We start from the raw sequence: 24,736 nt of genomic DNA, 5'->3' as shown, positions 1-24,736 counted from the left end.
GAACACTGCTGAGATCCCCTCTTGTGCTCACTTCTGTAATTTTATTTTTTTATTTATTTTTTAATATGAAATTTATTGTCAAATTGGTTTCCATACAACACCCAGTGCTTATCCCAACAGGTGCCCTCCTCAGTGCCCATCACGCATTTTCCCCTCACCCCACCTCCCATCAACCCTCAGTTTATCCTCAGTTTTGTAGAGTCTCTTATGGTTTGCCTCCTTCCCTCTCTGTAACTTCCCCCATCCCCATTTTCCTCCCCCCTGGTCTTCTGTTGAGTGTCTCAGGATCCCCATATGAGTGAAAACATACGGTATCTGTCTTTCTCTGCCTGACTTATTTCACTTAGCATAACACTCTCCAGTTCCATCCATGTTGCTACAAAAGTCCATATTTCATTCTTTCTCATTGCCAAGTAGTATTCCATTGTATATATAAACCACAATTTCTTTATCCATTCATCAGTTGATGGACATTTTGGCTCTTTCCATAATTTGGCTATTGTTGAAAGTGCTGCTATAAACATTGGGGTACAAGTGCCCCTATGCATCAGCACTCCTGTATCCCTTGGGCAAATTCCTACCATTGCTATTCCTGAGTCATAGGGTAGATCTATTTTTAATTTTTTGAGGAACCTCCACACTGTTTTCCAGAGCGGCTGCACCAGTTTGCATTCCCATCAGCAGTGCAAGAGGGTTCCCGTTTCTCCACATCCTCTCCAGCATCTATAGTCTCTTGATTTGTTCATTTTGGCCACTCTGACTGGCATGAGGTGATATCTCAGTGTGGTTTTGATTTGTATTTCTCTGATGAGGAGTGACATTGAGCATCTTTTCATGTGCCTGTTGGCCATCTGGATGTCTTCTTTAGAGAAGTGTCTATTCATGTCTGCTGCCCATTTCTTCACTGGATTATTTGTTTTTTGGGTGTGGAGTTTGGTGAGTTCTTTATAGATTTTGGATACCAGCCCTTTTTCCGATATGTCATTTGCAAATATCTTTTCCCATTGCGTAATTTTAAATGATTCCTGGAATGTGGCACCAACTGAACCCTCTCTCCTTTCCCATTCCTTGCCCAGAATCCAGCCGAGTCCCTCTCTGGTTAGGAATGTTTAGCAGATGCTGGAGGAGGTAGTAGCTTGTGTGGGACCTAAGCCAAAACACAGAGGAACTGAGAGAAGAGCTTCAGGATTCTCAGGCTCCCTCCTCTTTTTGAGGTTTTCTCTCACTTGATTTTTTTTTGCCTGCTACTCAATGTTACCTCCTTTAAAAAGAAGAAAAAAAAAGCACTGGTGAATCCTCTGGGTATTTCTTTATACAACCTGGAGCAAAGAAGAAATCCTCTTAGATGACAAGCTTGGGACTGTCAGTTGCTTGGGAATCAGCTAACATCCTTAAACATTTTGCCTTTGCTTGCTGCTTCTAAATGCATGCTAATCCACCAGTCTCTTGACGTAGGGCCAGAGCCTTTGCTTCCACTATAGGCCTGTTGACTGGAGGTCTGCTTTTTCTTTCTACGTAAACCACATTCATGATTTTCAGTTTCAGTTTCTTTAAAGCACTTGGGAAGTAGTCTGAGAACTTCTAGAGTTTTAAGTTTTTTTCCCCCCTGATCTTTTCTGTTGCCCCATATATACTGAATTAAACAGCAATTATTTGTAGTGGTTTATCACTACTAGTCTTTACAAAGTAATTCAAATTTTTCTTGCTCATGTTGCATCAACTGAATGAGCACAACTGCATAAACAGACTTGGGAACAAGTATAAGTGATTCTCAGTAGGTGTCTAACTCAGGTGATGGGAGCGGAAGGTGTAGATGTCCTGGAGAGTAACATCCAGGAGGCACAAAGGGTTCCAGTGAATGTGCAATGCAGAGATTATGCTAACTCAGCAAGCTGACTGGTCACATGAGGCCAGTTAAGAGCACTTCTTCAACTGTTATTTTCCTTACAACTGTGGCTATGATCAGTCTACTTATGTTCACCCCACTTGCAAGGATATAGGAGCTAGGTCAGTAGAGATAAATTCACTCTCCTCTTCCTGGCCTGAAATATAGAATGAAGAAAAACATCTCAACTAGGGGCTGGGGGAATCCTGCCTCCCAAGGCTGCATATCCCAACCTGGATTAGGATAATGTGGAACCTGAGGAGGGAAGGAATAGGGTAGCCTGGGGCAACAATGGGAAAGAAGCCAAAATATTTCTTGAATACCTCCTTTTCTGCACACTGCTGTTCTTCAAAAACTAACCACTCTCAACCCACCAAAAAGCTCTTCTAAAAAACTAATCATTTGCATTTAGCATAAACATAAACCTATGTGCAATGTTGTAGAAAGTGCAGCAGTTTTGAGATAAAGAGTGTCAGGTTCATATCACCTCTTATCATTTACTACATGGGCAAGTTGTGTAAGCCTCTCTGAGCCTCAATTTTCTTGCTTATAAAATGGGGGTGATAATATCTGTCTCATGCGTTTATTGTGAATATTAAACGAGATAAAGTAAAATAGCTTTATTTATGTTCTGCCTTAAATCCCTTCTGGAAAGAGGCAGAAAATAAATAAACATGCACACAGACCAATAAAGTGCTTGGCACAATGTTCCCTGGGTACCTGCATTTGTATATTTTTTCTCTTCATCTCCACAGGAGGAAATGAAAGGGGCCTTATGAATCTTGGTATTCTGGGGTGGGAATTTGCCCCCAGATTCCCAAAATCCTACCATATGGCCAGTTTCCTATTCCACCTTCTTCTAATGTTGCTCCTTGAAAGGTCATCTGCCACACTAGATTTAGGAGAGAAAAGAAACACTAGCATAATAAGAGCAGTATCACCTAAGGCTTATTGAGTGTTAGCTAAGTGCCCTACATGCCTTACCTCACACAGTCTTCACAACACCCTTGTAAGATTCTATTATTATCCCCACTTCTTAATGACAGAACTCAGGCAGAGACAGGTTAGGTTAGGTGGCTGACTGAAGGTCACAGCCAAAAAGAGACAGACTTTGGACTCTAAAACCAGAAATCTGGCTCAGAGTTTGTGGTCTTAATATGTTCCCTTGAAGGAAGGAAAAGGGGAAGAAGGGAAGGGAGGGATGGATGAAAGGAAGGAAAGGAGGGAGGACAGAAAGGAGGAAAATCAGAAGAAGTTAAAGAGCTAAAGTGCCCGTTCACTTTTTCTTTGCTCAAAAGCATGAAAAAAAAATTTGAAGAAACATAGTTTGGGAGCATTTTCTTGGACCCTACTAAAGCCAGGTGCAAACTTCCAGATCCCTGCCACCTATACATCATGTCTGATGTAAACCAAAACTGCTTTCTAGCTACCAATGCTAAAGTCTCGGCTGAATCCATCTATGGCCACAGCGAGCACGCCCTTTGTTCCAGGAGAACCAGATGCCGCTCAGCCTCCAGGGAGCTTTTTGCCACCATGGACCAGTGGGAGCCATATCCAGAATCAACCTGAAACCTCATAATCTCATTTCTGATCTAATCCTTTCCAGAGCACATCTGTCTAACTTTTGGGAAATTGTAAAGGGCAAGGGAACAAGGAAGAGTATCCAAGGGTACCTGGATAAAAAAAAAAAAAAAACCTCATACACATACATGTTATTATTATTATTACAGAAAATTAACAAGCAACAAAGGACTTCACACTAAAATTTACATTGATCTGGCATTTTTCCCCCGCTATCTCCCATAAAATGCTTTAAATGCAGGCTGATTTAATGGAAACGATAAAAATAGTGCTGAATGGTTTATATTTGCCGCAGAATTACTATAAGGTATATTTTAAGAAAATGTTTAAAGTTATGTGTGTTTTTTCCTTTAGGATAAGTTTAAGGGGAGAAGGGCAATTGGCTTTTTTTGTTTGTTTATTTGTTTGTTTGTTTCTGTATTGATCTAGACGAACTCCCATAGGCTTAGTTTCTTGTTTCTAACAAATCTTCACACCTTCACACCCATGTCTGGACACTTGTCAAGAAAGAATCTTAGCAAAGAGACATGCAAAGGACTGTCAACAGCAGGGCCGGAGCCTTGACCATGTTATGCTCACTAACAATAATAGTCGTGTGACTGAGCTCTACCAGAAAGGGACACATTGGTTGGCTAATATATGTGGTTTTCATCATCCTCCGCTTAACCCATGAGTTTGGCTGTCTTGGCAAAGGGCCTCGTCACAGTCTAAATGACTTTGCCCTTGTGACCACTACAGAATACGTGGATGACTACATCCTTTATCTTCTGGCCTGCAGCCATGTTCACCAGGGCCAGAAGCTGGAAGAAAGCCTCAAGAAGACAGTTTTTAACCTTAAGAAGCTTAAAAGAGCAGTTTAAGATGGTATGCCTAAAAACTGTGGAGTCACATTAACCTGTGTTTAAAACTCAGCTGGAAGTAGTGTATGCCATAGGCCTTCCATAATGTTAACTCTTATTGTTACTCTTGTTAATATCCATATTGACTGGGTTCAAGGTTGACCTGCCCTATAGAGGACATTCACACATCAGATGGGACCTCTCCTGGATGAACACTCAGATCACTTCATGTCTCAATTACTACAATTCTCTGATTCCTTCCTTGGGTTCTAGGTACTTGGACAAGAGGTAGTTTGATGGTTGCTTCCCGTGGCCCTGCTCCATTAAAGAACAGACTTGTAGGCAAATGGAGAGTCAAGAGCTATGTGATGAACCAACCTGTGAACATCCCTCAACCTCCAAACTTTCCCAGTCCTTAGGTTTTTCCTAATAGGAAAGGTATCATTATTACCTGAATGGATAATAGCTAATGATAATGAAATGATGTGAACTTTTAGATAATCTCAGCTCCACTACAATATAAATTTTATCCAAGAATGTCAGAACCTTGTCTGATTTAACAGAAATGTGTTCATTCATTTGTTCTCTCATTCAACAAATACTGAGTATGGATACACAATGATGAGTGAATGATGAATGACCCTAGCTTTAAGAAGGGGTGTGTAAGACACAAGGGACCTCCCTCCTGTAATGACAAAAACATTGACTTCAACCAGCCTGGACCTCCTGTTCTCAGAATACACAGTCTATATTGCCTTTGCTCATATGTTCACGCAAATATCTCTGCATTGCCTGCCCCCTCTGCACAACCCACCCTCAAGTCTCACCTTGATCACACAACCTGAGACATCACTTTGCCCTCTAAGCTTTAATAGTACATAATGCCTATGCCACTCACTTAGCTTTTCTATACTGCCATTCACTATATATTTTGGTGTTTACTTTTACTCTTTCTCACTAGTCTGTAAGTTCCTTGAGTGCAAAGCTAAATCCTAAACCCTTAGGCTCCCCAGAGCATTTAATACTTTATTTAGTGTACAATAGTGCACTGATAAATACCTGAGAAATGGAACTCAATTCAACAAATTCTAACCAAGTTCTAAACACAAGGCATCTTTCCACATGCTACAGGAATATACAAAGGTAAATGAGAGGCTTTTACTCTAAAGTGAGATGAGAGCCCTTTGGAGAGCTCTAAATACAGTGTTGACCTCCCATCAGAGTCACTACTGTATTTTGTCGTCTGGGTATTTCAACGTGATTTCTTTGGGCTGTGCTTAACACATGAAGAATCCATTTAAAAATGAAGAATTCTTTCTGGTTTAAACAAATAAGATGTCTGCTATTGATAAATTGCAAATGCTTTTCTCTCATTCTTTTATCTACATTCCTTTCCCCCTTGAATCTCATAAATGAGTTGAGATGCTAATAGTTTCATGGACCAGTACCATTCCATGAAGAAAGCTGTGGTCTTCTATAATAAAAGCTCCCACTATTGAGAGCCCCCAAAGGATGTTCCTTCACATACATCCTTCTGACAAATCCTCACAACAATCTGGTGAGGTAGGCATGATTTCCATCTTAAAAATAAGGAAACTGAATATCAGAGAAGTTAAATTACTTGCCTAAGGTCCCTTAGCTAAGCTGATGGTGGAGCTGAGAGCTGACTCTAGGCCTTGCAATACTGCAACAGCTAAAACCATCTCAGAAAGGCATTCCAGTAAATAACATGTAGTTTGAGGGCTTGCTTTTGTGAGCCAGCCCTATGTCAACATCATACCTATTAGAATATCATACAATAGCAAACTAATACACATTCCTCTGTCTTGTCAACTGCCATCCATAGTCCTCACATGCTATCAAAAAGTGCCCCTTCATTCTGGACTTAAAATAACTCTGTATGTCTTCATCCTCTTGAGTCATGGCTGCCAACCCTTCAATCTTGTCAGCAGCTGCCTCACATCAGATGTGCTGACAGTTTCCTTTAAACAAGTACAGACTCTTCTAGTAAGGAGTGGTGGGAGCTTTGGAGATTCTTGTTTCCATGTGAGAGCTTCTTAGGGTTTTTTGTTTTGTGTGTGCATTTTCTGACAATGTATTTTATTGTCTGGCTGGCCTGTTTACCCTTAAAACCCAGACTGGTGATTCTTCTAATAATGCAAAGGAGACACCTCCTTTCCTACTTTTGGGACACCAGTGATATGAAATGGCAAATGAATATACAGGCTGATCCATAGTTTACACTGACTCCTGTTCTTGCAGTCTGGGAGCAATAATATACTTGATTTTAATCTTAGGTCTGCAGTAACCAAAAATGTGACCTTGGGCAAGTCTTTCCATTTCTCTGAGGAGATGGAACTTAGTCTCTTTGCAGATATAAATCTGTAATTCTTTGCCTAATCACTTCTTCCACCTTCTGTAGAATATTATTTGTGTATTGCAGCCTTCAGGGTTTTCATAAAGTGTTTTGTCACTAGGACTCCTGCAAATTGCTAGAGAAGTATAAGCATTAGATCAATAATGGACCTTGGAGAACTTTTGATCCAATCCTTGCATTCTGCTAACAAAAAAAACTAAAACCCAAGGAGGTACAGGAACTTGCCCCAGCCCATGCAAATCCAAAACCAGAATCCAGGATTCAGCTCCCACTGAATGGCCTGTTTTTCCTGGGGTTTCCAGTCTCTGGGTCAGAAATGGACCTTGATATTCACAAACCAACTCTGCTTCCTTTTTTTTTTTTTTTTTTGTGATGGATTCTAATTTATCCAGTATAATATAGCCACTCGACAAAAATGTGTGGTCAGGTTTTTTTTTTCTCAGCAAATTTACACAAAATTGGAGATACTTTCTCTGGTTGAGACTACATTGATCAGAAAACGTGCAAAATTTCAGGCATTCAGAGTAAAGTGCCTTGTTCAAAGTCATCAGAAACATGAGGGGCAGAGCCAAAACTGGAAGTGGAGAGCTCTGGAGAGACAACTGGAAGATAATGGATGGTGACAGGCTGACCATACAGTCTTTCTGGCTTCCCAGAATCCAGATGGACTCCCCACACTGTCAAGTTGATTGATTGAAGCACCAGTACTAAGATAGCCACAAATCCCCAACACATGGACACAGCTGCACATTTGTCTCTAGGAGGATCTAGGTCAGAACATAACCTTCCCTCCTGCAAGCCCAAGTAGAGTTGCCACAGCCAAAGAGGAAAACAGAACCCCAATAAGGGAGTTTCATGACTGCTGGGATATAAGCAGAGAAAACGGAGGCAGACAGAAAAGAGAGCTTGCATTTGCTTTTCCTGGGGTTTCCACTGTCTCTTAAACAAAGCTGACCCTAGGTACAAGCTTGCCCTTTTCTTATCCCAACTTCCCTGGTTATAAAATACATGTTTGGCAACTGCCCTGAAAGTTATTAAAGCTGCAGAAGTAAACTATGGGAGGCCAGAGAATTTCAGACAAAAGTTATTGCATCAGTAACTCAGAAACTAATTCCTAAAACTCTTGACACATTTATCCAGAGGGCTAGTGCCAATATAGAAATGGAAATCATTGTCAAGGGCCACAGTGTACCTGGATTAAAATCCATCATTCCTCGCAGCAGAGAGCTATGATTTTGGCAGAATGTGAATAGTCATGCATTTCTCCACCATCTTTCCTCAAAAAATAAGATTCTTTCTTTTTCAGAAGAACAAGAAAAATTCTGCTCTCTTTGTCTCGTTTGTTTTTTTCTTAAGAACCCCATGTTTACATTTTCTTTTTAGATATTTCTTTCTTTGACAGCTCCACATTTAAACCGAAAGGCCTCCTTTACCTTATTCAATTGCACTGGTTTTATTTTGGATAGAAATCCTGCTGGGTACAGTCACAGGGAACAAACTTTACAACAGCAATAATCCCTTCTACAGCATCTATTGTGGGGAAACTTAATACACTTGTATTAAATGGCTGAGGCATTGGCTCCAGTGATCTGAATTAACTGCAGAAGAACATAGTTTGAGAACAAAGCTACCTTCTTCACTCAGCACATTCCTGCTGTATGCCCAGCAACATGGCAGGACTGGAGACTCAAAACTGCCAACCAAGAGCACCCCACTGAAAGACCACTGATTGCCTTAGGCAATGACTTCATCACCAAAAGGTAGCAAAGACAGAAAAGATTTGACAGGATCCAGTGTTAACAAGCAGTTGGAGAAACGGGCTTTCTGACTCACTGTTGGAGGACTGACAATATGCTCAGAGTTTTCAATGTACACACACTTTGACTCGGGTTCTAAGAATTTGTCTTAAGGCAGTTTTACAGAAGCACACGGGGTTAACCTCAGCATGATAATGAAAAGGAAAACTCAGAAGCAATGCACAAATCATTAAATATGCAATCATTGAACTAATCATGCAGTCTATATTTATTGTCTCCTGACATACCATTGAATGGCAAAGTCCAGTCACAGAGAGCACATGTAGGATGGTCTTGTTTATTCTTTTCCTTTTATTTTTTAAAAAATTTTTTAATGTTTATTTATTTTTGAGAGAGAGACAGAGACAGAATGTGAGCAGGGGAGGGTCAGAGAGAGAAGGAGACACAGAATCTGAAGCAGGCTCCAGGCTCTGAGCTGTCAGCACAGAGCCCAGTGCAGGGCTCGAACCCACAGACCGTGAGATCATGACCTGAGCTAAAGTTGGATGCTCAATCGACTGAGCCACCCAGGCGCCCCTTATTCTTTTTCTTTAAATTTTTACTTAAATACTGGTTATTTAACATACAGTGCAATATTGGTGTCAAGAGTTGAATTCAGTGATTCTTCATTTACACACAACAAGATAGTCTTATTTATGTAAAAGCGTAGCTAAAAGCTTACAGAAGTGTTGACAACAGTTATCTCTGGATAATGAGGTTCTGGGTGACTTTTACTTTCCTTTGTTACCTTTCCTGAATGGGTGGATTTTTTTAAATTTCTTTTTATTTTGAGACAGAGAGAGAGAGAGAGAGAGAGCAAGGGAGAGGCAGAAAGAGAGGGAGAGAGAGAGAGAGAGAGGGAGAGAGAGAATCCCCAGCAAGCTCCTCAATGCCAGCCCAAAGCCTGATGCGGGGCTTGACTTTACAAACTGTGAGATCATGACCTGAGCCAAAATCAAGTCAGGGACTTAACCAACTGAGCCACCCAGGAGCCCCTTTCATGTTTTTTACTGTGAGCATTGCTTTGACTTGCGGGAGAAGGGGTGCTTTAAAAAAATTTTTTTAGCAAAAAGCTAATCTTTCTCTAAATTCCTTTGCACTTGTACTTTCCAACCTACCTATGGTCTTACATAATGGTAGGACAATATGAAACATTGTGAGGAGTTCATGGGTATATGCATATGTCAAAACTCATTAATTCATACACTTTAATTCACTAACCTATACATTTTAGGGCATGCAATTTGTATATTAAATATACTTCAATAAAACTGTTTTTAAAGGAATTTAAAAGAATATGTAATTTACTGTATGTCAAATATACTTCAATAACACCGTTTTTTAAATGGAAAAAAATATGGAATAGTCCAGGTAATTTCCACCCACTATGCAAAATTGTCAACATAACTATACATATTTTAAAAAAACGGAATCAATGGTGGGAAGTAAATTTGATGTTCCAATCAGTGACAGGAGGCTATTCCAAGAGGTTAATAGCATGAGTGAGGTGTAAAAAATGTTCATTCAGCTTATTCTCTGTTCTCCAGCGGTGTCTGTGTCCTTGAACAGAGATGGCTGCAGAGCTCACCATTCAACCTACTTCTATCTTCTTCTGTTTGCACCCTTTTTGTAGAGTTCACGCCAATCTTAGGTGCCTTTTACCCCAAAGTACATGCTTCGGTGCACTTTAATTTTCCTGCAGTAAATAAATAGCCCTTGCTAGCTTCCCTTAAGCAACCATATAGCAAACTCAAGGGTTCTGAGACTTTGAAATCAGAAAAAAATCTGAAAAACATTCTTCCCAGAGATAATTATGAATACACCGTAAACCTTCACTCTGCTGACAGGTTTTCTTAAGAACATATATTCTTTTCCTGTAAGACTAACCTGCTAATATAGCCCAAAGGTCTGCAATTGCCTGAAAGAATATGACAAAAGGAACACCAGTGGCCACTGGCCCCAGTGGCTTTGAGAAGTGGGTCTCTGAGTTGGTGGAACAAGAAGGAAACAAATGTGTGTGTTGACGTCAGAATCATGGTTCTCAGAGCCCCCGGGGTCGCATCTGTTGGTGCCCACAAAGAGCATGGGCCCTGAAATCATTGCAAGCTCTGTGCAGGTTAGGCCTGCTTCTCACCACTGTTTCTCTATGTTCTTCTCCTCTGTTTTCCAATGCAACCAGTTGGACAGTGCTTCAGGGAAGAATTGGGCGACCAGAGAACCCATTCCGAGTGGCCCTGGAATACATCTCTAGTGGAAACCGAAGCTTGTCTGCAGTGGACTTCTTTGCCCTGAAGAACTGCAGTGAAGGTATGTGAATCTGGCTTTCCCCTCCACTTCTTGGTAGTGTGCTGTCTTAAGTGTGTTGATAGCCTGCCACCATGATTAGCTGGGAATGTGCTTGTTTATGCAGTGAAGTCTGTGGTGCCTTGGAGCTGGTTCTGAATATTACCAAGTACTCCATTCCCCAGCTGATGGATTTTCAAAGACTGAGTATGACATTATATCTGCTTACCTTGAAACTTCGTCAAACAGAATAGTCTTTGTTAGAGAACATATCAGCTTAACTTCCCTGGCTGCCAAATGCTTTCAGCTACATTGTTTTGTTTTGTTTTGTTTTTTACTGTGGAAAGTTTCAAATGTGTACAAATAAATAGAATAGTACAATGACCCCCATATACCCTCAACCCAGTTTCAATTGTTATCAACATGCTGCCATTTTTATTTCACCTGTATCTCTACCTACTCCTCACCCTACCAACTTGATAGTGATTATTATTTTCTTCTTTTTTTCCTGAGGCAAATTGCATGAATAATTATTTTTAATGACTTGATTTCTGCAATTATTTAGGGGAAACTTGGGAAATGGTTTTATATGAAATCTTTTGCTTATTTTGTAAATACCATGAAGGTATGGTCCACTCGATCGTTGAATTCCTTTTGTGTAAGTCCCACATTGTGTATTTACTCAAGATTTATTACCAAGAAAAAGCAGCTCTCTCCTAAAGAATGCTTTGTTGTTGTTGTTTTTCCTTTTGCCTTTGTTGCCAGGAAACTCTGAACTCAATGTATTACTTAATCCCAGTAATTACAGCTGTATGTGTTTTTGATAAACTTATTTCCCCTCCCTCTACAGAGTTTTTGACCTTCTACTTTTATTTTCAAATCATATCTCATATGTATCTTTCATTAGATATTGCTTCAAGTCTGATTAGTAAGCAGGAAGAAATGAATCATCAATAGATAACATGAGGTTGATCTTTCCTTGATTGTTTAGAAGACCTAGCATCATAATTATCAACATCCTTTGTTGTTTCCCTCATGTAGAATGTATAGGAGATGGGATTGAATCATACAATCTTCAGGAAGAAGTTGCTTTCATTACTGCTATTCTGCTGTGCCTGCCTCTGACCAGAGGTTCACTGGGAAGGAAGGTCTCAGGTGTGCCATGGAATCTGTGGTCTAAGAGGCCCAAGGATAAAGTATGGAGAGGAATGAAGTCTGTGGCACTCCCAGACCTAAATTCTCAATTTAGACTGTTCATAAACAACCATGAAGGCCCATAACACCCAGCAATCTGTTGCATACAGAAAAGCTCAGCTTTAAATCACAGGCCTCTTAGAGGTGGTGTATGTACGAAGGGAACTCCCTTAAGAGACTACTGACCAGCCAGTTTCTTATGCTGTTAGGGGTCTTCATTCATTGCTGGTCTTGTAAGAACTTTCACAAAATGGTTTTCTTTTTCCTTTAATGAAAACTGGTTTATGTGTGAGAAAAAGAAAAATCATCATAATGTGATAGATTGAACTTCAGTTCAAGTTGAAAAGGTGGTTAACCTGTGATGTGAAGCAATGTATAAGAAACATGTGGTTTGGGAGAAAGCCAGAGCTTGTACAAATGTTTCCACATTCACAAACTTGGGGATTTGTGAATGGCTCTGGACACCATCAATCCTCACAGATGTCAATGTCTATGTACTGTCCAAAAGAGACCATCTATTGAAATGGAGTCAGTTAACAGGAATGTGACAGGGAGAAGGTATCAGTTCCCAGAATTGGCCTAATCTCATTTGAGTAATGTGAAAAGAAGGGAACAGGAGGCAAAAAACTCCAGATATCTGGTCCAGCCCAAATAATGTTGCAAAAATTCTTTGTACGTCTGAGTCAAGGATCTCAAACAAATTTTTCCTCCCTTACCCCTATGACTCCATTTAACCTAAAAAATTCTTCCTCTATATCTTATGTTGCATTTGCAGTGAGTTTGTTTCAGGGTTTAAAAGACCTGTTTCTTGTCTGCTTCTCTACCCTTATGAAACCAAGAGAGTTGACCTCTCTTGATCCAAAAAGTATGTCTTCTGACAGGTCACTTTCCTAGAGGAGGGAGGAAAGAAGTCTGCTTCTAATTCCCTAGAGCAGGTAGATTGGCCAAGAGACCTAGGAAGGTTCTCATGTCCCAGCTACCTTCCTTCAGAGACTCCATGTAGAAGAACAGATGCTCCATGGAGAGGCAGATGTTCTCTGCACCCCTTCTCTGACTTGAACTCCTGTGGCCACCAAGGGGTATGAAGGGATAAGTATGGATGTGTAAAGCACAGAACAGAGAAAAACAAAGTAATTCCTGTGCTTCCTGGGAACTTATAATTTTCCCTCCCATGGTAGAACAATTCAGGTGCACATCAGTTGGTATGGACAGGTTGCAGACATAAGAAGCATCCTAAAACTACATTCATGTTTTTAAATGGAAGGAGTTGTTTCTGAGGTACACTCAAAGCCTATTTGATATAGACAAATGTCTGTGTTTTCTTATGTCATTGCTTTGGTTTAGGTCATGAAAGGAAGGAAATAAGGAGAGTAGTATTGTCTTCGAGAGAGTGAACAGGGCTGGTGGCATGTTAGCCAGGGTTATAGATAGGTTTACAGGATGCCTGGTCTATTTTCTGATAGTAACTTGGTCCCCTCCTGATGAGGCACAGACAGAATATTAAAGGAGAAACATCTGTAGAACTCTACAGCTCTTCCTTGGCCTACATGAGGAGAGGTGCCATTTTAGTTAGTATGAAGAAGCCTTACAGGGGATGTTGGGACAATTTTCCCCATATAGGAGATCATACTTATTTGTGGATGTCATGGGCTGAGTCCATACCTCTTTCCTCTCTTAATCCTGACAGCTATCACAGTGTGTAACACTTAATAGGTGCTCAGTTAATAAGCAATAAAAGTTAACATCAACAGAGCACTTACCATGCACGAAGGGAAGTGCTGATCCTTTCACATGTGTTATCTCATGTGAACTTTACACTAGTGCTATAAAGCAGGTTCTATTATCTTATTTTACAGATGGGGAAACTGAAGCTCACAGAAGTCTCAAAACTTGCCCAGGTCATTCAATTAGGGAAAGATAGAGCCAAACTCAATCCCAAGTCAGTCTGACCACCAAGCCAGCGTTTCTGTCCACCACATTCTATCACCTTTCTAGACTGTGTAGAGGAAGAGGTTTTATTTATTACCAGAAGATTTAGAATTATCTTTGACTCATCCTCCTCTCCCTACATCCAAATGGCCAAGCCCTGAGCTTTAGACTCATGGCTGCCTTACATCCTATCTGTTGCTATCTAGATGCTACTGTTGTTGTCTCTTGAATTTACCCTTATGATTTCATTTCCACAACAATGTACCTTATCTGGGCCTTTGTTACACATCACTGGGCTTTGGCAGTAGCCAGCTAGTCTGGCTGATGCCATTACCCATCCCTAACATATTGCCACACCAATCTGCCCAAAATTCCCTTTCTTTGTGGCACTTTCATGACATCTCAGTAACTTCTTATTGCCTCACACATCAGAAATATGAGGGGGCTAGACTGGGCCACCTCACTCATTCCTGGGTCCAGGAAAGTGATGGGCTGGGGATCACACAGCTGGTTGGTGATAGAGCTGGGAGTGACATCTCAACTCCAGCCTCAGTACTTTCACCACTGTTTAGTCCTGCCTGGAAAGCCTGAGTGTCTCTGCCTGACTTCCAAGCTTCTTTACAATCTGGCCTCATGACCTGTCCAACGTTATGCCCTCTGTTTTCCACACCTCCTGCCCTCTAGTCAGACTGGTTTTCTGTCCACTGTACCAGGAATGGCCACCTTGGTCCCAGGTCTTCCATTTTGAATGCAGACTCATCATTTAGGATCCAGTTTAGGGCCCAAACCCTCCAGAACATCATTCATAGATATAAAAATCTTTCTCAGAAGGCTTTGCTATTACATCTAAATTTAGCATCTATTTTATAATTCTTTCCAAGTTAGTTATTTTGGGACCCTAACTTGAGATTTGGGATCTTGTCTTATATTTCTTTTATTTCTCCAGGGGGCATGTAACACAGTGCTAAACACATAGAAAACACTACATAAATATTTGTAGACTGATTGTTAGTTAATCATTGATAAATGCTGCTCCTGCTTTTATAGCTTTGGGCTATTAGCCTATTATTTCCAAAAGAAGGTAGCAGTGAATGTAAATTTGTTAGAAGAGGTTTTTTCCTGATGTTAAAAGAAAAATAGTTGATAAATTCGTCAATGATGGGAGAGATATCAGCCTCCAGAGACACCCATGCTTGGGCTTCCAGGAACCCTTCACCCATTCACAAAGACTTTTCTTCAGCAGACAAGCCAAAGCAATAGAATTGTGAAGGATACTCATCAGGACTCCATGTGTTCAGAGGAGTCTACAGAAAAACACGTCGGAAGGGGCAGGACTAGCTTCCTGAAAATGATTTGTAAAAACACTGTGCCTTTTAGCAGCTCATAAGAATAAACCCCAATGTTTATAGCAGCACTTTCAGCAATAGCCAAATTATGGAAAGAGCCTAAATGTCCATCAACTGATGAATGGATAAAGAAGATGTAGTTTATATATACAATGGAATACTACTTGGCAATGAGAAAGAATGAAATCTGGCCATTTGTAGCAACGTGGATGGAACTGGAGAGTGTTATGCTAAGTGAAATAAGTCAGGCAGAGAAAGACAGATACCGTATGTGTTCACTCATATGGGGATCCTGAGAATCTCAACAGAAGACCAGGGGAGAGGAGAATGGTGGGGGGGTGGGAGGGAGTTACAGAGAGGGAAGGAGGCAAACTATAAGAGACTCTTAAATACTGAGAACAAACTGAGGGTTGATAGGGGGTGGGGTGAGGGGAAAATGGGTGATGGGCATTGAGGAGAGTACCTGTTGGGATGAGCACTGGGTGTTGTATGGAAACCAATTTGAGAATAAATTTCATTTAAAAAAAAAGAATATAATTGCAAACACCCATCTCACACCTTCTATGTGCCAGGCTCCATTCTAAATTCTTTGCATATATTAACTCATTTAAGCCTCACAATAATACTATGAGGTATGCATTATCATTATCAGCATTTCCACTGTATAGATGAGGAAATCGAGGCACAGAGACTTAATTAATTTGCCCCAAGTCTCACAGCTGATACTGGAACAGAGCTCATCTACGCCAGTATCCATGCTCTTAGCTGCTGTGTGTTGCTGCTATTTCCTAGAAATCACCCCAGAAAGCATCTATTCTGACTCCCTCACCAGTGGAAATTGAATAAACAAACCACCCAAAGGTTTACCTTGAATTTTGATACACTAAATTATTGGCCACCCCAATGTGATTTCTACCTTCACCTCATGGTTCTCAAGCTCTCAGTTTTTCTAAGAATCTAATTTAGAACTTCCCTTTCCCTGCCTAGGTTGGTCAGAGGTGGTTTAGGTGTACCACTGCCCACTGGCCAACAGTGGACACCCCATCCATGAACATCAAGGAGCTGCAGATGGCACCTGTGTGAGCCTAAATACATTTTACCACCAGTCCCCGTGGTTCTTGTTCTCTTTCATGAACCTACAAGAATCATATCTGAGGTTTCCTGGGTCAGAACCACATTCAGCTCACTAACAGATTTCTCAGCAAGAAGCACTCTTGGTTCCTTACCCTACTGAGACACTTTCAGACACAGTAATTTCTCTGATGTGCCCAGCAGAGAGGATGTCATAATCCTCATGTGACCAATGAGGGGTTATTTCACTAACTTCTGTAGTGCAGGAAGGGGCAGGAATCCAGTGTCAAAAGCAGTCCCACCACCATGGATACCTTAAAACACATGTTCCTAAAGAATTGGGGATGCACAGGTATCTTAACCTCTCTAGACCTAAAATGATGGCATTTAAACTGGATCTATGGTCTTCAAAGATTTTTTAGAGATTGAACCCTTAATTTAACTAAAGTTTTATGTATACATCCATTATATAAAAGTACACAAGCAAAGCTTCCCTAGGAAAAGTGATGGTTGGAACCTACCTCCTCCACAGCTCTTGACACCCACTCCCCCACCACCTCCATGGGGGTTCATAAAATACATTTTGAGAACAACTGGGCATTCTTATTTTCAACTCTCCTATTAATTCCAGGTTTTTGATCTTATGATTCTGTCCTTACATAAAACGTGATCGCCAAAAGTTGTTAACATTAATTGTACCTTCCTTAAACAATTAAGACTAAGGACAAGGCTGCTATACTTTGGGCTATGGCCCATTTACACAAGGCAAGTTCTTGTCTCACTGAGTCCTGGCTTTGAGATGCTAAGTATGGAGCTGGTATGAATGTTTCCAGTAAAAAACAAAAATGTGTGGCATGTCCCAATGTTGTTCCCTCTCTCTCCTCCTACTCCACCAAAGACAACGATGGCCAGGCAAGAATGCTCTCCTTAGGCCAAGAGGGGACAAGAGGAAATGAAAGAAACTGAGCAAATGGATTCTAATCTTGGCCAGCCGTGTGGAACCAATCAATCTCTGGAGTAAGCTCCAAAATCCAGCTGGGTCAAATGAGGGATAACCTCATGGGCTCCTGGCAGCCTGGCCCAAATGGGGCATTTTTTGTTCCAACAGCAAGCAACACCCCAGCAGGCTCCTCAGTCCGTGCTTGTAAAATGGTGATTACTGTGGCACTGTCCTCGGGCTGCCAGCAGAAAACTCTCTATGTAGTAGAAACATCAATCGTTCCGTCCACAGACTTGCCTGTTTCTTCAACATTTACTGAACACATACTAGACTGAATGCTCCGTGATACTGATAGAAACTCGCTTCTGTCTTAGGACTGAGTTTTGGTGTGGGGCCTTAAAATCCCCATTCTGCTTTGCACAAAACTGCTCCCCCAAGGGCATCCCTGACTTACATTTAATTCGCACCAGAGGTATTGAATAAATGCTCCATTTGTACAGGTCTCTTCCTCTACACTGGTTGCCATGTGTATTGCTCAGAAATACCACAAAATGAGCACTGAACCAGCAATCAGGGGATCAAAGTCCCCTTTCCGCCTCTTATTTGCCACAGTCGAGCCAACTCTTCAGATCAGAAGGAATATTAAAGGTCTCTATCAGAATTGGCACATCGTTGGTGTTTTTTATTTAAAATAGGAATAAAAATATGTCAGTGGTTGTCCCAAAACTGACCTTAACCGTGAGGGTCAAATGAGAAGATGACTGTGGGGACGCATTATGGATGATGATGCCCTGAGCTACCTGACCTCTCTGCGACTCACCTGCCTGAAGCCTGTAAAAACAAAGGTGCTCCCTCACTGATGCTCCGTTTCTTATGGAGAAAGTACTAGTCACAGAAGCAAATTGGCTCTTCTGATGCCTCCTGCAAAATTATGTGATGCTAACAATAACCAAATGCCAAGCAGGTGTTGAGAGCCACAGAACTGCCAATCTGACACTGACACCAAGGTGGCTATCACCCAGCTTAGTCACTTCAAGGGACTGAGTCAACTGTGCAGTGGTGGTTGTAATGCTTGGAAGTGAAAGCCAAGGAGAAATAGCAACCACAGCCATGTCCCTTGGTTCTCCCTGTGCCCTCCACGTGAAGGGTAAGGCCCACTTACAAAACATTCTCCTTATGAACTGCCTATTTCTAAAATTTCCCACTCATAACTTACCTGTGGATTGTACTGTTTAAAAGATAAGCATTAAAATTGTGATTTCCTGTAGCCACTGAGATCTCTCTCACATTTCCCCAAACACCTCGCACCTCAACCTTTTGTTCCAGCGGTGCCCCCTTTAGAGTCCCCTCCCCCTCCCATCCCCAATATCTGTCTCCTCAAGCCCTACACTTCTTTCAAACTTCAGCTCCAATGCTATCTTCTCCAAGAAGTCTCAGCTCAGAATTATGTCTCCATATATTTCCTTTTTAGAACAGTCTACTTCTTTCCAGAGTTATTTATGTATCTTGCTCAATAGATGCTAAATTCCTAGAATCAAAGACTGTGTCTTTTTCTTTTTAATCTCTGTACCCCAATTAGCAACTAACAGTGCTTCGCTCATAGTAAGCACTGAATAAAGCTTTTCTGGTTACAATGGAGGACGAGGATTACAGGCTTTGGAAACAGACAGAATGAGTGTGGCATTCCAGGTCTATCACTTACAACCCTTCTGAGCTCAGAAGAGTTTTTAAGAATCTTTGAGTTTTTGGGGCACCTGGGTGGCTCAGTCAGTTGAGTGTCCAACTTCGGCTCAGGTCAGGATCTCGCAGTTTGTGAGTTCAAACCCCACGTCAGGCTCTGTGCTGACAACTCAGAGCCTGGGGTCTGCTTCAGATTCTGTCTGTCTGTCTGTCTGTCTGTCTCTCTCTCTCTCGCTCTCTGCCCCTCCCCCACTCACGCTCTGTTTCTCTCTCTCTCTGCCCCTCCTCCACTCATGCTGTGTCTCTCATGCTCTCTCTCGCCTTCGGAAATAAACATTAAAAAAAAACTCTTTGAGTTTTGGTTTTCTCAACAGTAAATGGGGCTAATGGTACATAATTATAGGTTTGTTGAGAAATGAAAAACTGATATTATGCATCCAGCCCCTGGCACGGTGCTTGGCACAATAAATGTACCATTGCCTTCCCCCTTCCTCACCCCTGACTGAGATGAATGTCCTCATTCTGGAACCAGGATGGGATAATTCATCACAAGTATCCCAGGATATGTTTGCAGGCTCAGGCCCACCTTTCCCTTTACATCTGCACCTTGTCTGAGCCATTGGGCCAAGGGCAAGTTCACCCCCGCTGCCAGCAGAAACTTGGAAAGCCCAGATCTGTTTTCTGATTTAGAAGGCGGTTGCTTTTCTTCCCGCCCACAATCTATGCTTTTCTCTCTGATAATGTCATTTTTTTTCCCTTTGTGACTGGGTGCCCAGAATCCAATGTGCCCTGCAAAAGAGTGGGACTGTTTAATCCTGTGGGGATCCTTAGTGGCCAAGGAAGACCCAAACATCCTGTGATGTACGCTTATCATACTTCTGAGAATAGGATCTAAATCAGCCAGGCCCCCAGCTGGTGGAACCAGGAAAGCATTTTGCTTGCCCCTCCTTTCCCTACGGATGTACAGCTGCTGTTGGCAGAAACTTCCTTACATTGGAATGGCTTATTCATAACCACTAATAAACCCAATTAAAAATGCCCCACAAAGTACATAGGAACAATGATTGCTCGATCAGCTCTTTTAAATATTTGACCATTGGAAATCACCCGGAAATGGAGGCCAAGACAAAAGATTTTTAAATATAAATAAATAAGGAACCAGTGCACTGAGGTCATTGTCCTCCCAGAAGAAAATTACTTTCAAATTACAACTACATAAAAGAAATAATTGAAAAGATTAATCACACTAAAATAATTGGTCTATTTTACAAGTAATTTGGAGCAATATTCAGTCATTGACATAAACGTCTAGTAGTAAAATAGTAATGAATTTCATTCTCTGACTAATGTATTTATTTTATTAATGGTACTAAATGGCGTTGTTACTCCTTATAAATATTTCATAACTTTTAATTCATTAAAATGTTCAAGGAATTTCCAAAAGTATTTATTAGTTTTAAATCATCCTTAGTATTCAATATGCGATTGCCATTCTGCCTGGGTAATTAAAAAAATTATTGTTTTGGGTAATGGGAGTCTCTTTGAATGTGGAGGATTAAGCCCCAGTTATTAATGAGATCGACGCTCCTGCTGGTGATGAATGAGGGGCTTGGTGAAGCTATGCTCCCCCTCTAGGTCTCTATCTGTGCCTGTGAGGCGAACCCAAATAAATAAATTCCAGAGATAAGAGAAATGTCAGTTTAGACATTGGTTTCAATCCACCACCTCTCCCACATCCTCTCCATCTTCCAGAAACAGCTGACAGCAGAATTCGTACATTCTGACCTCACCTCCTCTCTGTTTCTTTCATTCTTTGATAGAGGCCATAAGGAGGGAAATGGGCATAAGATGCAACAGAGAGAAAAGCAAGGGACGTTGCATCATGAACAGTGGAAAGAAGATAGGATTTGGATAAGAAAACGTGGACTTGAATCCTAGCTGAGTTGTTTGGGTGCTGTGTGTCCGCTACACCCTGCAGTGCTAGATAACTAATGTGTAAAATGAAGACGTTGGCACCTACTCCATGTGAGGACTTAATTCGCGTGGGGATTAAATATGATAGTGTGTATGCCTTACATGACACAGTGCCTGCAACCTAGCAGGAAATCAAACAGGGTTAGTTCTCCCCCTCCCTAAGTCCAAACAGTAATGTGGATCCAGTGGCCTTGACAATTCTTAATTAAGCATGGTACAAATAATGGTATGAGTCATCAAGATAAACTGGACCAACAGTGAATTGTTCAACTTCAAGGGCTTGGTGAAGTCTAAGGACATCCTCTGGAGGAAGAATGGGATGGCTCCACTCTCAGTGCCCTGTCCCACAGGTCTGATGTCAGGCTCACTGCCCTATCTCCCAAGCCCCATCAACGTAGGAAGTGGCTAAAGGCATTTGGCTGTGAGAAAATAGGGAGGGGCCAGGATCTAACAAGTGGGTTGGGATAAAGGGGCAGGTGTTTCTCACATTTGGACCCTTGTACTTTGAGGATATATAGTGGCGCTCTGGGCACATGCAAACCCACAGAATTAACATGGTACATTTTACCAAAATGTTGGAACAGAGGGATATTTTTATATTTAAACCAGCATGGCTATATACTGGGCTTCAATGCAAATTACACACAAATCTTAAGATAAAACATGAGGTTTAAGACCTTTTCTGCTGGAAGTGATCCCCCAGATTCTGGGAGGTGACATCACCCTTGTCTGCCATGGGGGGTACATCAAAGGGGATGTTGGTGAAGCACAACTCTAAGGGGACAGAGGGACAGGAGTTAAAACAAGGAAGTATGGCAGCCTGGAAAGCTGGACCAAATCAAAGGTATTCTTTCAGTTGCAAGCCATTGGTGGATGTGATGGCAGGCCAAATCCCAAGGTGACACCAGAGACCAGCAGGGGGACCCTAACCTACCAAATCAGTCAGAAGGACTCAATTCCTAAAATTTATGTACCAAATCAGGGCCAAACTAACCAAATATTAGATTTAAAAGTCCCCTGTGTATTGACCTAAAGCTTATTAAATTTCCCCAAAGACAGAATGGATTGCAGAATTGGCTTTGTTTTGAAGGGAGATACAGAAAGGGTTACTAACTCTCCATCTGAAGAGCTAGGAGACATTTTACTTCCTCTCTGCCCAGACCCCTGGACAGAGCTTCTCACAGCAGGGACTATGGGAACCAAATGGCCAAGTCTTCCAGAGCAGAGCACAAGGATGTGGTGTGTTTTTTCTGTTTTTACTCAGTTATTTTGAAGTTTTGGCATTCTCTGTCTTCAGATTATGCTGCGAGTGTGGAACCTTAGTTTGCCTTTTTTTTTTTCAACGTTTTTTATTTTTATTTTTGAGACAGAGAGAGACAGAGCATGAACGGGGGAGGGGCAGAGAGAGAGGGAGACACAGAATCAGAAACAGGCTCCAGGCTCTGAGCCATCAGCCCAGAGCCTGACGCGGGGCTCGAACTCACGGACCGCGAGATCGTGACCTGGCTGAAGTCGGCCGCTTAACCGACTGCGCCACCCAGGCGCCCCTTAGTTTGCCTTTTTTGTTGTGATTTGTTTGGAGAGGAAACACAGGGAAACAGTTGCTTAGTAGGTGCCCAGAGGCCCCACAATTCAGTCTGCAAGTCACAAGGCAAATGGTCTCTCTGATCCCTCCTTCCCTCAGCTCCAACATTCTGGAATTCCATGAGCAGCATTTGGGTGGATGTAAAGTCTTTTGGCTTTTGCTGCTTTTGCTTCTTTATTTAGCTCTTAGCCAGCATTTTGTGTCTATAAAATGCTTAACAACATTGACTAATTACCACTTATTAATCATTCATGCAACTGATAGACCAGGGTCTTACCATTTCCTTCAGCAACACAGGTGCAATATCCTGTCTGGTTCCCAAGTCATACACAGTGGGAGTGATGGGACCATCATGGCAGCACTGGGATCCTCCTGAGCTCACTGGGGGAATGGGCCAGAAGGTGGGCACAGGCTCTGTGAGGCTACAACCCTCTGCTCTAATGAACAGGAAGGATGAGCCACATTGCTGGCCAATGGCAGCTGAGAAGCAATAAGCTTTAATTAGAAGCTTCTTCCTGGAAATTCACATGGACATAATAACTCTGTTGTCTTAAAAGGCCCAGAGAGGTTGAATGCCTCAACTTTCTTTTGCTTTTATAAGCTGATCCTTTCAATCACTTTTGAAATGTAAATATAATTAAAACATTGGTGCCGATTAGCTTCCCTGTGCTACAGAGACAGGCAACTCATGTCTAGGGTCAGGAGGTAGCCTGTCTGTAGGTTTACGGTTCAGGAACACAGGTGAAGGAGAACACAGCTGGGGATAGCAGCAGAACAGACCACTGCACAGGCTCACTTTGGTCTCCAGGAGTGCTAGGTGTGGACAAGCTCCCTGCACTCCACTCCCCAGAGATCAAAGAGAGCCTGTGAGTAGCCCAAAGCCTCTGTCCTGTGGACTTGGGCTTATGAGTAGGTAAGGCTGAGGTGAGAAATTCCCAGAATTACATTATATGGATTAAAATAGGAAGCAGAAAATTACAAGGAAAGTTGTTCCCTATTTCTCTTACCATCTCAGGATTGGTATCTTTCTTGTCAGTGTGCAAACACAAGCCCTTGCTTGTTGTGTTTCCCATACTCTCCCACATATCCACTGGGTATGCATGCATACTAATGTTAGAAGATCTATCTATTCTCTGCCATTCTTCCCCTGGCATGGCCATTCCCCCATTATTTTCTCCCCATTTTTTTCCCATGGCTATTTGTAACACCAAAGCAACTACTCGATTCAGAGCCTCAGTGTTTGTTTACTCTGTGTGAGAATCAATACAGGAAAGCAGACAGATCATTACCCGTCGTGGTGTTTGTTTTGGCATCCTGCGGGCAGCCTACATCTCCTCACCCTCAGCCTTCCTTCCCTCTGTCTCTCCCAAACCCTGGATGCCTTTGTCTTTTTGCTTACCTGTGACTTCACTTTCACTTCTCAACTTTCTTCCTCTCTTTTCGTGAGGGGGAAAAACCTGGGCCATGGAATTGGCCATCTGATTGCTGGGGCACCTCAGTAATCAGTGAAGCCTGTTCTGCTTTTACTCCAGACAGATGGACAACAACTGAAATGGCCAGATTGGCTGCTCAGGGGCCAGATCTGGGGTGTGCACATATGAAGTCTTCCTCTCTTTCTCTTCTGTATTCTAAGAATAGATTTTCTCCTCTCCTCCTTTTTTCCATTCCCCAATTTTGCCTCCTTTCCTTCATGTACCCGTCATTTTCTGGTTAGAAGACCTCATTTCAGATGCATACACATGTTGCACACAGGAACAGTGTTGTACATGAACAGTGAGGAGGTTTTGTGGGGCATTTGGACATGGTGATCCTGAAGAAGTCCTCAGGGTCAAGACCACCGTCTTTAATTGAGAGTGAGGACTTCCTAGTGTCAATCACATGGCAAAGGCAAGACTTAGGTAGATAAGAGGGTCCAGCATTTTCTTCTAGGGGTCAAGAAATTAAATTGGAGTGAGCTCTTGGGTAATGGGAACTGAGCTTGCAGTCACTACAGAGAAGACACTAGAAGCTAGGAAGGAGAGTCTTGGGAAAACTCATTTCTTTTCTCTTCAGGGTCAGCAAAGCAGAGTCTAAGCTCATGGCATGGGAGCTCAAATCTCATGGGAGATTTTTTTCCCCCTTGTTTTTCCCAGTCTTTAGCAAGTCATGTTGAACATTCCAGCTTACTTTGGTTGTACTCTAAGAGTTTTATCTGGGCATTGACCAGGGTTTTAAAGGGTTTAAACATCACAGTTGTGATCCATTGGATTCTCCAAG

At 41.9% G+C, this 24,736-nt stretch overlaps 1 protein-coding gene across 1 annotated transcript in view; it reads left to right on the top strand.

Moving 5' to 3' along the window:
- Positions 1 to 24,736, top strand: part of ALK (ALK receptor tyrosine kinase) — a 682,318-nt gene that overhangs the window by 488,792 nt on the left and 168,790 nt on the right. Inside the window, exon 5 of the mRNA XM_040496415.1 lies at positions 10,658 to 10,785. Within this exon, the coding sequence (XP_040352349.1) occupies positions 10,658 to 10,785 (128 nt within the window). The remainder of the gene's footprint in view (positions 1 to 10,657; positions 10,786 to 24,736) is intronic.

Source organism: Herpailurus yagouaroundi, unplaced genomic scaffold (assembly GCF_014898765.1).
Source record: "Herpailurus yagouaroundi ecotype Mexico unplaced genomic scaffold, PumYag 188, whole genome shotgun sequence".
Lineage (NCBI taxonomy): Eukaryota > Metazoa > Chordata > Mammalia > Carnivora > Felidae > Herpailurus > Herpailurus yagouaroundi.
Note: the sequence above shows the minus strand (reverse complement) of the source record. Positions and strands in the feature narration are given on the sequence as shown.